Below are 13,273 nucleotides of genomic sequence, written 5' to 3' on the forward strand. Positions count from 1 at the left end.
GTAAATTAGATAGAATTAAAGCTCTCCTTTCACGAGAGATAGATTGAATACGATGGAGTGGTCTCAGAGTGACGGCTGAGACTTGTATCAGGGTTACCACTGGTCACTGCTGAAATATGCTGAAAACAAGTCTGAAATGAGGCTGAAAATATCATTTACACGAGACCGACTGTCGATATGGCTGCCGAGTAATTTTGCTAAGCGAATAGATCAGCAACATGGTGAACTTATGGACATACTAAACGACAAATTGTCCAGAAATGAGTTGTATTGAAATTACAAAGGAAGCTATGGTGCCTCGACCAACGCAGCGCACGAGGCAGGGCAGCTTTATTGCTCTAAATACCCACTTAACCTGTCATATATTAATAAAATAACCTTATATATTATATAACTTAATAAAATAACTTAATCTACAGCCCTATCATTATTCAGGGTTGGATTGGTCTGAGATAGTGGAGACCGTTGTAATTTCTAGCTCTGAAATAAAGTGGCGGTAACAAAGTAAGCTGACAAATTTGAAAGAGTTCTGAAGCAGAACGAGTTCTGTAGTAGAAGGGAATGAGATGGCAGCATGTTACAGGCCTGAATATAGCTCTAACTTGAAGTCGTTACAGAAAGGACAAAAGGTGCTAAATAGGTTATGTTCCTATTGTTCAAATCGATGCATATTCTTGGTAACTTCACCAGTAATTCCGTAGTCAGCTCTAGCTGCTAACTTTGTTACAGAAAGACACTACACAAGATATGTTCCTATTGTCCAAATCAAAGCAATATCGGTAACTTCACTACTAATTCCACGTTTGAACAGCTGGTGGAGAACAGTTGGCTACGGATGAACGCGCGCGCCTGATAATAGTTTACTTTACTGACCATGTCCCAGACCGTATAATCGAGCATTACAAAGGACAGTTACAGGGTCTCATTATAAATTTGGTAAGTATCCAAATAAAGCAGGAGCTGTGAATGGGGGTGTATGTTTGGAGGGTGTAGTAGAGGTGTAGTAGAGGGTGTAGTAAGGGTGTGGTAAGGGTGTAGTAGAGGAATAGCAGTGACCAGCTTTAAAGCACATACCAGAACATCAAACTAAAGCTAAAATAAAGCAATGACTATAATTATAAAGCTAGGGAACACATACAAATGTGTGTGAGAGCTAGCTTGCATATTTTCACGTTCTTAGCTAGGCCCACAATATACAGTCAAGAGACTTGGCAAGGCCCCAGCAAACTAACTTCTTTTATTTCTATTGGTGTAATTCGATGCGATAAGACCGAAAACACGCCCAAACAACAACAGTGAACGCTTCCTTTCCTGTGAATCTCTACTGATAAGTGATAGCCAAGGGAATTGTCGAGAACCACACTATCTTAAGAATGGTATTTCTAAAATTCCAGCTAGGAGTATGTTGATAACCAGATAACGGGATAAGTTGGATAATTCGAGGCCTTGTCACGCCTACTTATTATCTTTACAAATGTTATCCAGAAAGTGCAGCTTCAGAGTTACTACTACGCTCACAAGAACGACAGATCCGACCAAAAGCAGATATAGTCTAGGGCAGCTGGCCAAGTGTCAGGGCTATTTGAGTTCTCTGAAGTGCAGTTCCTGACTGCCCTGGAGGTAACAAGTTACTTATTAATACACCAGCTGACCTACTTAAAATTTGGTTTAATCGGTTAAATTAAAATTCTCTTATTAGATTTCTTCGCGGGTTGACAATTCCCACAATTTTGGGAGTTAACTATTTTAATCGGATCAAGATACCGGGTTATGTGTCTGGGATGGTTTACTCTACAAATCGTCGTTAAATTAAACTATCACAGTCGCAGTCAATGATTTCCCGCTCCTCATAATTTCAGACAACTGCGAATGTTTCCTTCGAAAGCATTTCCTAAAACCGCCGACTTAACGAGGCAGTTCTATAGAATTCTGTTGATCATACCAGTTGGACGAGATCGCTTAACAGTCACTTCTCACCACAACATTACAACTTTCCAGTACAAATAGTAGGCGCCAATCAACATCCGCCCACTATCTAGACACAGCAAATACCACAGAACTACACTGTACAAGTCAAGTAACAGGTTTACAATTAGTTTACTACGAACAGGTTTACTGTTTCAATAAACAGTTTTACAAGACGTGTTATACTACGAACAGGTTTACTCACATAATTTCTTGAGAAGAGCTGGGAGGTTAACCTCGTCAACCGCGGATTTGGAAACCAACAACATATCGTTACAGATAACTTCAAGCAATGCTGGCCAGCTGTGCAATGTACCGATCATAAATATATACCCGCCAAATTTTCGCAAAACTGCACTTAACACTGACCCTTAGCCCGAACGGAGCTCGGAGCTTATTATACTCTCACAATTGCTCGATCATGATCGGGAAAAACGGTGCGACTGTGAGCCAATGAGGGCAGGTTAGCAGCATCGTGTGACCCATAATAAGAAGTCATGTGGTGTGACTAATACAAGGTTGTCCACATGCAGCCCACCGGGCCTCTGAAACCAGGGTGGAAGCTATTTAGCACATTCGAATAAGCACGTGATATGTTGTTGCTGTTAGCAACGTCATTGGTTGCCGTGGGGTCACGTGATCAAATGCACCCGCTCGATTGGTCCGAAAATCGAGCTAGCTGCTTTAAAAGAGTCAAGCTCGACATACGGCTCGCTCATTATATACGCAGGAGACTAAAGTTACCAGGGTACGGCATGTGGTTTTAATCTATCACTGATCACCAGGATTAACCTCGTGATTCCCAAGCTTTGTTACATAATCGATCCTCCCCTTGGAGATTGCCTTGATTTGGTTCAGACGATTATGTGAGCAGCACCATTACAAACCTTCCTACAATTATCTAATTTAGCTTGAAAGACCCTTCTCACCTAGATCATGAATATATGGAGAGAAAGATGTTCATTAACATTAGAAAAGTAACGACCCCGAGGTGCTTCCAGCGACGAAGCAGAGGAAATGTGTCGATCAAACGCGACGATGGTTTAAAAACATAACTCCCAACAATTAAAGTTTGAGAAATGAGAACTATTAAAATGATTTGGCAAGAGCCCAGGCCCATAGCCAGCCCTGAGTAACCGAGATGAATATTAAATATGAACCGATGTCCGATACGTTAGCAATCCACTTTACCTTCAGCAAAATACTTCTAAATTGCTTAACTTTGTTCAATAACAAACAATTCTAAATGCTCAAAATTTACAATCGTATGAAGTTTGTCTGAAACTAATTCGTGTGTAAGGGTCGAATTAGATAAATATGAACTGTTACGCTAGTAATTAAGTTTACCTTCAGCAAACTGCTCCTAAATTGCTTAACTTTATTTAATAACAAACGGTTCTAATACTCCTGATTTACTTGATCATATGAAGTTTGTCTGAACACCAAGAAATTCTGCGTTGGTAGTGGTTAGATCATATAACAGAAGCTTTAAATTCATTGGGTGATTTTGTCTCGGCGAATGGATACCAATCTCCAGAAAACAAGTATTTTATAACTTGCGTTTCTAAGTTTGATGAATTGCTTTTAAGAGCCAAGGGAAATGGTTGCCAGAGAGTTATATTTTGTTAGTAATTTGTACACATGTACTAACAAATGACAAAACAATAAGCATTCTTTGATTCAAGCGATTTGTGAAAGTTGAGAGTTCAAAGAGAGGCTAAGTAAGCGGCTTTATTTTCAGATCCATTACAGTACCTAAAGTTTAAAGGCAGAGAACAAAATTAAACTCTTTAAAGGCCCCCAAATATGATTAAAGCATCATTATATTCTGCTGACAAACAAAAATGTAATTATACAATCTTGAAATGGATCCATGAGCAAATAACAAAGCCTGAATGACTGAATAATATTTCAACAAGCCCTGGAGGCCTCATACAAAACTAAACAACGGGCAGCGTCTAGATCATTACCGTAAATTCATTCTCAGTCTGAATGAATTTCGGTAATTGTTTAACATAACTCAAGAGTTGGAATTGAGCCAAATTCTCCCTCCTGTTCGTATTAGTGTGTGAACTATGATGCGGCACACTCGTTCAATGAGAGCCGACCTCATCCACTTCATCTCATACAAGATTGTTAATTTAAAGTAGACGGTTTGAAAACGTTCAAAACAACGTTCTGGATTGACGCAGGATGAGAAGATTTGATTCGAGCGCCAAAATTCTGCGAAACTATGCCATTATGACTGCTCATTTGCATTGTTCAAGGACGGAGGTACGTAATTAGAAATTAAATGTGCTGTTGAGAGGATTGAGTTTACGAAATTCTACAAGACAATTACAGAGAAGGAATAATTCTATTCGCATATTTAAAACTCGGAGTTGAACATGTAAGAAACGACCGAACATGACTCCGGCCTGCCATACAGCGAGGAAGATACGTCAAGTTCAAGAGAGTTCGAAGCAATTTCGCAATCTTGGTCGGAATGAAGACAGGTATTAATCGAATAGTGACAGATTCCGCTAATTTAATAATTTGTAACCGATATGACGTGTTAAATGGGGGTTAATGAAGTCGACAGGGAATCGGGAAATGTTGTGGTTAAGCGTTTTAGCATACGAGCTAGAGTATAACAGTACTGGCATTGCGTCCGGAGACAAGGTGTGGCCAGAGTAAAGCAGACCAGCCTCAGACATCTTTCATGTTGAATTATTGATAAAATTCACATCTTCGGAACTTTTATTGGCAAAGCTTTGGGCTCGTATCCAAATTAGGAAAACGCGCACATATTGCGCGTTGATCGCGCACCGCGCAACCTCTATCTGTAGAGTACTTTATTTGACTTTGTACCGAAACCTGCTAGTAGTTTGCTAATCTTGAGTTTTTTGTCCCGTTATTGAAGGATAGCAGCATTTGATACGGAACGCACACACGGCGCGCCTTTAGATACCTCTTCCGGAGAAACAAGACCGTTGAATGTTAAGTGTACATGCAGCACTCTATATATACATACACGTGTTTAGTCCTCTAGATTTCATGAGCGATTCTTAATTCCGGTGACTCGCAGTCGGCTAAGAAGATTAGGAACTGAGGCAAAGTTTAATTGTTTTGAAGTTTATCAGGTTGGTCTCTTGGTGGCTGACACCCCAAACCGAGTGTTTTTAAACACATTTTCCGGGTAGTTATCAGTTATGGTTAACTTCCTTTGGTTGTGGATGGTGAAGAATTTAAAACCAGTAGAACTTATCAAGGTACACAGAAGGGTACCGGTACTGCTCCTTTTAATTGAACGAGAAACATTTATAAATACAAATATTTATTATTATTCCGAGCACACAATAGAATACCAACATCAAATTTCTACATAATACTCGACTACACCAGGATAATATTTTCCAGCACCTTCCGTTGCCGTTTAATGGAAATATTCAGGAAATTTCGTGCCTCCAATTCCTCGGAATGTCAAATATTGTCCGGCATGGAATAATGTGGAATATACACTGCATGGTAATGGTGTAATATCGCATTTTAACGAATAGTAAGATTAAACACCACCTAATGCAAATGCATTAAACCAAATATCGAGTACAGGGTCACTCGCTCGCCTGGGGCCCAAGCTGTCAAATCAGGAAAAATGTGGCGCAATTTGTCGCGGTAATGAAATATATGATCCCCGGCCCCAGTAGTACTGGTGTAATTATTCAGAAAGTCGGAAGGGTACCTGTAATGAAGCACATCGACCATTATTTGGGGGCATAATTTTAATAAGTGCAGGCAGGAGGAGGAAATGTTCGGTGTATACATGGTTATTTAATACATGCGGATTAGAAGTTTTATTGAAGTCTTTATCACGACCTGATTTGATTATCTTTATTGGTAAATAGGAGATATTTACAAAAACGATTTAAATTAAAGGGAAAATGCTAGAGTGTAGTAAATCTTGTAGATTGTGTAAATATTGTAAATTTTGTAACCAAAGTGCATTATCTACAAGTTGTCTTGCAGAGAATTACTGAAAAGCTAATAATAAGGATCAAAAAGGTCGATCTTAAGATCAATATCATTTACTCACTGCCACCTCACTCAGCACAATGAATCACGGCATTAATTCCAGAATATTAGCGTGATTATCGTTACTTTAAATAACAAAGCAAATTACCGCCCAGTCCATCGCCACAGCTTTGCACACTTCTGATACTCCCACGGTATAAGCCGGGGTAGGGTATAGATCTCTGTCACTTACTTGATAGGGCGGGGTAGAGTCGAGGGTCGACCCTCTTAAGATCTACCCTCTTGATCCTCCCTACCAAAAATTTCAGACACTACGAAACAAAGCTTCTAGAGTATAATTCCTTAATAGTATAAAAAAGTAACATACAAATTTGTACAGCAGTAACGAGGAAATGGATAAAATGACAAAACAGTTTCAACTTCATCATATTAACCATCCAGGCATGTCGAAGTATGAATCATTGTAACTAAAGATCGGCTGAAGAATGAGAAATTTTGCAACGATTTACTTCCCGCCCACTCAATAATAAACCATAGCAATGAACATAACCATCCCGATGTTAAGCCGTACTTAAAACGATGCCAACACATCCTTCAACATATTTCTACAGAAACGCGGACATGTTGCAGTAGAAGAGATTGCTGGCGACTTGATCAACTTGTAGAAACTTCCCTGAATATGAGCAGCGAGCACAGACTATTCCAATATTGCATATTGATTTATCAATAATATGCAATATTGACATAAAACGATATCAACATCTTTCTGCAGAAATTCATGTCTTCGTGTTGCGGCAGTTTAGAAGATTGGCGACTTGAAATTGCGATTTCAAACTTTTAAACTACCTTTTATCTTTCCTACTTTTGAATCGTATTTCAATTTAGAGGAATGAATGTTACGAAGAACATATTATATTTCTATAAATTACGGCCAATCCCAGCTTTCCTAGTGGCCAAGTGACACCAAGCTCAGTAAGTGTACTGGATAATTCTGGGGTTTACACTTCATCGTTATATTTATATAATTAAATATAGGAAAATGAAGACCTTATATTCTTCCGTAAGGACTGCGATCACCTTCACGTCGGATTACAGGTTGCATGCAATTTTTTTGTAAAGAAGACCACCTACCTACCACGATGGCATTTAATTATCTTGTCCGGGATCAGCCGGTACGGTATTTTGTTCAAAACCTAAAATCGGTTCAGCCATACTGTAAAAAAAGTCATACTGTAAAAAAGGCCAAATAATCCCCAAACAATACGACGGTATACTTTAAGTTAAGATTATCACAGTACTTGACTTTTAGTCTATAACCACTAAACGATTCCCTCTCAAGTACACACTATATTCAAAATAGCCTTTATATTCTTCCCCTGAAGACGACAGAAATAAAGCCGCAACCACCGTTTTATAGACATCGACAAACCGTTTACTGAGTCCCCAAGTAAACACTCAGACACTGTTCACATAATAACCTGTAACCATTGTGTGTTCGTTGAATACCACACACTTTCCCAACGGCTAAACGCTCCAAATAAAACTACCGGTAGTCGGTACTCACATTTATCATGCAATTTGTGCGCGCGCGTGCCCAACAATTAGAGATATCACAGAAAAGTTGTGTGAGTGTGGAATAGAGTGTGACCATTATTATGACAATGATGATAAGACACACAACATATTATTGTGTGACCATTAATATCACACACACACAGCGAGTGTCCAGGAAGAAAGCTGACACAACTCAACATTTGCATTAGTTAAATTTCTCGTCACAAAAGAAACCGTGCTCTCTTTTATGATGGGTGGTATCAGCAGCGAGTAGATATAATATGGACTAAGTGACGTGAAATACAAATATAATACCATTGTTTATGATGGGAGATATTCGAGAGATATAATAATATAGGAGTGGCGATGTTGAGAGGGGATATCACCACTCCCCTTTTAACATGGCGAGACGTTATAATACTCTATAATACTCTATAATACTCTATAATACTTTATAATACTCCTCCCTCCAAACTTTATTAATAGCTAGACCGTAATATTCCCTTGCCTTTAATTTAACCAAAGTGTGACCAACGAATCTTTAAAGTACAAGCGTATTATGTTACCATAACCCTGTATCCTAACTCCAGCGTAACAAGTTAAGAATATTCAAATTACCTACTCAGTACTCTTACACCGGTTTAGAGGAGATAATTATGTACACAACTATTTGTCTGGGTAAGATCGTCACCTGTTCGGTCACGTGTGTAGTCACCTGGTGATACACCTCGCACCAAGTATAAGAGAACTTTTATATTATGTATAATATCCACTCGGCATTACAAGTAGTAAGATGAGACATATTTTGTGGTGCATTAGATGCCAGGTGAACAGGAGCGACCATTAACTTTCATTTTATATAAATTTATCATTTCGTCGATATATATCTAATTTCGTAGCGAACCATTAAATATTTAGCAGAACTCCCAAACTTTGATTTCATGAATTTGATATCAAATGGATACGCTGCATTTTAAAAAGGCCTTCGCAATGCACAAGAATCTGTCGCCGTCTCTCCATAAAGAACGGTAGGATTGCATTTAAAATACCTATTAGAATTGAGGAAAGTTGAACTGCATAATAATGATTTAACGTGCGCAACATAATATCTGGCACTTCGTGGGTGGGCAGAGAGAGAGAGAGAGAGAGAGAGAGAGAGAGAGAGAGAGAGAGAGAGAGAGAGAGAGAGAGAGAGAGAGAGAGAGAGAGAGAGAGAGAGAACACATACAATTCTCGGGTAACCGTGAAGTAGAAACGGTGATTACTGATTATAATGGTTAAAATAGGTAGCGGTTCACAGGTTATATCATTACATCATTGCAATATACTACATTTAACTCTCAGCGGTTCACGGGTTGACATCATCGCAATATACTACACTTCACTTTTAAATATTATCTTGTCGTTTTCAAGTAAAAACAGTTCAAGTCGTACGCTAAAAATATCGCAACATTTCGATTATTTTGAGAATAAATTATGTTTAAAATTCAAGTAAGAGCAGTTATGAAATAACGCAAAATTTGTATTATTTAGAGGATAGTAGGAGAAAGTAAACAGTGTTTAATAGGTAGGTGCACTGACCAGATGCTAACGATGCTTTAATGTTATTCGATATCTGTGAACAGTAATATAAATATGCGACCACTATAATTATGATACGCAGGAATTTAAAATTTGATGTCATCACGTTCTATGTAACTTACTTTTGTAGAACATATATTATAATTTAATCAACTTGTAGATTGTAAAATTGTATAGGTATAAAATAGGTAGTTTATTTAACGTAGATCATAACGAATTACATTGTATAATGTAGATTGTAGAAGAGATGAAAATAAGGCCAACTAAACGTACTTCACGACTAGGGACCTGAACACATGCGCCACATCATATTAATTACCGACTAATTACCGACTAATTACAGACTAATTACCGACACACAGCTAGGGTATAACAACAATGAAGTGTGTACTCTACATACACGTTACAATTAACTGAGAACTACAAGCTCAAGATCCTCACTTACCTAACTCGCTAGACTGTGATCCTGACTCCATCTGAAAGGGCGTGATTATTTAAAACCTTTTACCTCCGGTTTATTATGTACGTTTACAAGATTAGATGTGGAGAAATCGAGAACGGTATTAGATTGAATTGATCTTGTATCATGAGAGAAAAATATTATGGAGAAGATTGAATCATGACCCTTGCCACTCTAATAAGAATCAAACATTTCACTTTTCTAATCTCAACTATTATAAAACACGGCCGGAGGATGTCTCAGAACCTCGCACCCTTACTGCACTGTAAGACACCAAAAATTAGAAATAGGAAATGTAAACTACACACAGTGTAGTGGACAATGGACATACGATAATTGTGATACACAGTTATAACGGTGAGACATCACTAGGCGTACCAGCATCTACATTTAATTTGACTATTTTTGCTCCAGGCTTAGATGCTTGGTGACAGTACGATCAAGTGATTCTTGACTGTAACGTTTTTCCGGCAAAACGTTGGTTGGTGGATCAAAGTTAAACAACTGTTATTTGTTTTGAAACTTCCCGCCAGCCAGTCTGAGGTGACTCGCAGTCTGTCCTGATAATACGGTGGCAAATAGCCTTTTTTTCTTCCCAAACTTGATTCCTAGTCATATTTAAAATGTAATCCACTGGGCTGGCAATCCTTGCGGGAAATTATCAGTTACCAGTGTTCACGACTTTTCGGGGATACAATTCCCGGAAATGATTATAATACCAAGTATTGCGAGAGTAACTCCATCTCGTTATACATTGGAGCAGCTCAATCACATACATTCTCCTTACTCTGACCGTCAGAGTCTGACGGAGACATCAGATACCTACTACGCACAGTACTACAATGGTCAATACTACAATTATTCAGCTACATAAACATAAACCTTGGCTTGGGGGGCCTCATTCAATACGTTAAACAAACAGGCCCAAATGAATTTGTAACTTATTTTAAACTTTCAATGAATTAGTTAACTTTTTTCTACAATAGTAACTAACGATAAATTATTAAACCTATTACACACAAGTCCTAATAATATAATAACTTACGATTGGTTGTACGGCTACAAGGGGCTCGTTCAAGGAGGACATCTGAAGTTGGGATGTGATTGTGCTTACCATACCCGGTCATGCATTTACCATCCTAATAAAATGTAATTAATTAATTAATTAAGTGTATGAAGAAGTTGTGTTGGTGTTCTCAGTCACATACGGCACAGTAAATACCATGATAGTACCGATGATAATAATACAATTCTATATTAGAAATGAAAATTTGATAAATTTTTAGTTTTTAATTTCAAGTTCAAAGACGCTCAAATAAAACTTCGAACATTAATGCGAGAATATCATTGCAGGACTACAAAACTGGTAACATTGAACAACAACTAATTCAATCAATCCACTAAATCATTAGAGAGCATAATCTAAACATAAATCTTAAATTCTGTAATTTATCTGATTCTTATATAATTATTTATTACGTAGTCAGTTTACATTAAAAATGATTTTTATAATTCATTCATAGTTAAACACTCATGTAAGCTAAAATAAAATCGAAACATTTTGTCTTAAATTCTTACTCGGTCAAATTGCATTAACCATTATTATAAGTTACACATAACTTAAGTATAAAACGAATGTCAAACCCCACAAGTTCTATGGATTTTTTTAAAATGTTGATACAAATTCGGATAGAAATACTACTAAAATAATATATTTAAAAAGCACTCTACAAATTTTTTTAAAAAACGTAAAATAACTAAAACTAAATCGTTTGATACCAGAGCAATTAATTAAAAACAAACAAGTTAACCAATAAAAACATATTGAAATCTTGTTCAAAATATTCTGATCCATCTAATACAGTATTCCACAAATGTACACTATTCGGAAAATAATTAAACATACAAATTGTTAAAACTTTAGCCACTATTGCTATCTGAATTGCATATATAATCTGAATGAAGAGAATGGCTCCCTCATATTCACGAAACATTAAGAAATTGGTAGTCTAAATATCATATCAAGAAATGAAATTATAAAAGATGACTAGAAAGAGTTTTCAGAGGTAAATAAGGTGATGAGATAAAAAATAAAATGTAAGTTTGCTACAACCCAAATAAATGGATTCAGACTAACAGATTTTATGATTGATGTCCAAGTTGAGCATACAACTATTTGATAAAAGTGGATATAATGTTATGTTATCTGAACTAGCACGATGTTACCTCAGTAGAGTCCTCAGGGGATGCCGGAAGCTTTTCATGTGTGTAACAACATCGATGAGGCAGCCACTGGACATATTGACGTCCAAAATAATAAAGCAGAGCTATTCCCACCACTGCGACCGTGAGTGCAATTAGTGATAGCAATACTGCTATCAAAATCATTTTTGAAAGACCAGGTGTATCCATTTCTAAGTTGAGGCGGTTGAGGATCAGGAGGGTCAGTTGATCAGTACAATTTACCTCAGGTTCATATTGGTGAGGTCGTAGGCCAAATGTAGACACTAGATGAAGCTCAGGTATCTGTAATAAGACATGGGTCTCATTCCATTTGGTTTCATCATTAGTTGCTTTGACTCTCAGGGTAACATTAGCAGTTGTAGCGTCAATAAACTGAACAGCGATCGCAAGTATACAAATGTACAGCAATTCGAACAAACATATAAAATGGGCCGAAATGTATAAATGCTAAAAAGCGTGGGTCAGTGAAACAAGTACAGAGGACAACTTTCAGAACAGGAGTTTTTTGGCCGCCCAAAGTCTCAATAACATCACCTCCAGCTCCACCTAGTAATGAATTATGAAACGTGAAAAGTGTGAAACCATCAAATAATAATGTATTTATATAATATAATTGTCTCTCAAATACAGATAACGTCCGTAAACTCTTAGAATACCCCTACAAGTACATATTATACTGATCGGTGGTGTCCGAGAAACATGAATTACGTCATCATGGTGCCTTCTTAACCCGGCTACAGACCTTCCCGTTACGGATGTAGTGGTCGAGATGAGTCTGTTCAGCCCTCTTCTTCTTCAGGTCAGTTACCACGTTCTTCCTTGCTGCTTCACTGGATCTATCAGGACAGATCCATACATCTTTGTGCGCATCAGCCATCCTCAGTCTCCCTGTTTTCATCAGAATCTGATGAACTGCTGTTGAGCTTGGGACGGTGATCTTGACTGGTCGGATAGCCGTGATACCTGGCCTCTTCCAGCCGACTCTAGTCGCTTCAAAATGAGGTTTCTCCCCGATCTCCTCCAATACTGCGGTTACCAGAGCTGGAAGCTGTACTCCATCCTCTTCTTTCAGTCCAAACACTATCAGATTCTTGCTCCTGTCCTCCTCTGCAGCCACACTCTTTATTACATTCTTCAGAATTTTACTGTTGCAGACGGCGCCATTTGTGCTGTTCTTTTGTACAGCGGTACTGTAGCTCTTAATCCCTGTCTCCACCGTTGTTTGTACTGTCTCTTCAACTGACGTCTTAAACAACTGTAGTTGTTCGTCCTTCTGCACTAGCAACTGGTCCTGCAACCTGACCATCTTTTCCTTGTCTGCTAGTGCTTCCGTCTTGAGGCACTCAACGATTTGGCCAACGCCCTAAAAGGCCCTAGACACATCGAAAATTCAAAAAGGGCCCTAGAAATCAGGGCTTTTTAGGGCTTTTTAGGGCCTTTTTGGTTTCGGATTTTTTA

At 38.0% G+C, this 13,273-nt stretch overlaps 1 protein-coding gene across 2 annotated transcripts in view; it reads right to left on the reverse strand.

Annotated features, from left to right (window-relative positions):
- The window catches only part of LOC134822696 (uncharacterized), a 36,598-nt gene extending 25,868 nt beyond the window's left edge, over positions 1-10,730 (reverse strand). Inside the window, exons 1-2 of one of the 2 annotated variants that reach the window (XM_063833891.1) lie at positions 10,617-10,730; positions 9,557-9,587 (exon numbers count right to left, since the gene is read on the reverse strand). In XM_063833891.1, coding sequence (XP_063689961.1) covers positions 9,557-9,587; positions 10,617-10,688 — 103 coding nt within the window. In that variant the 5' untranslated portion in view covers positions 10,689-10,730. Of the gene's footprint in view, positions 1-2,170; positions 2,401-9,556; positions 9,588-10,616 lie in introns of those variants that run through there. The other variant, XM_063833892.1, reaches the window with a different exon arrangement.
- Positions 10,731-13,273: the final 2,543 nt, after the last annotated feature.

This window comes from Bolinopsis microptera, chromosome 11 (genome assembly GCF_026151205.1).
Source record: "Bolinopsis microptera isolate Bmic1 chromosome 11, MBARI_Bmic_1.0, whole genome shotgun sequence".
Classification (NCBI taxonomy): domain Eukaryota; kingdom Metazoa; phylum Ctenophora; class Tentaculata; order Lobata; family Bolinopsidae; genus Bolinopsis; species Bolinopsis microptera.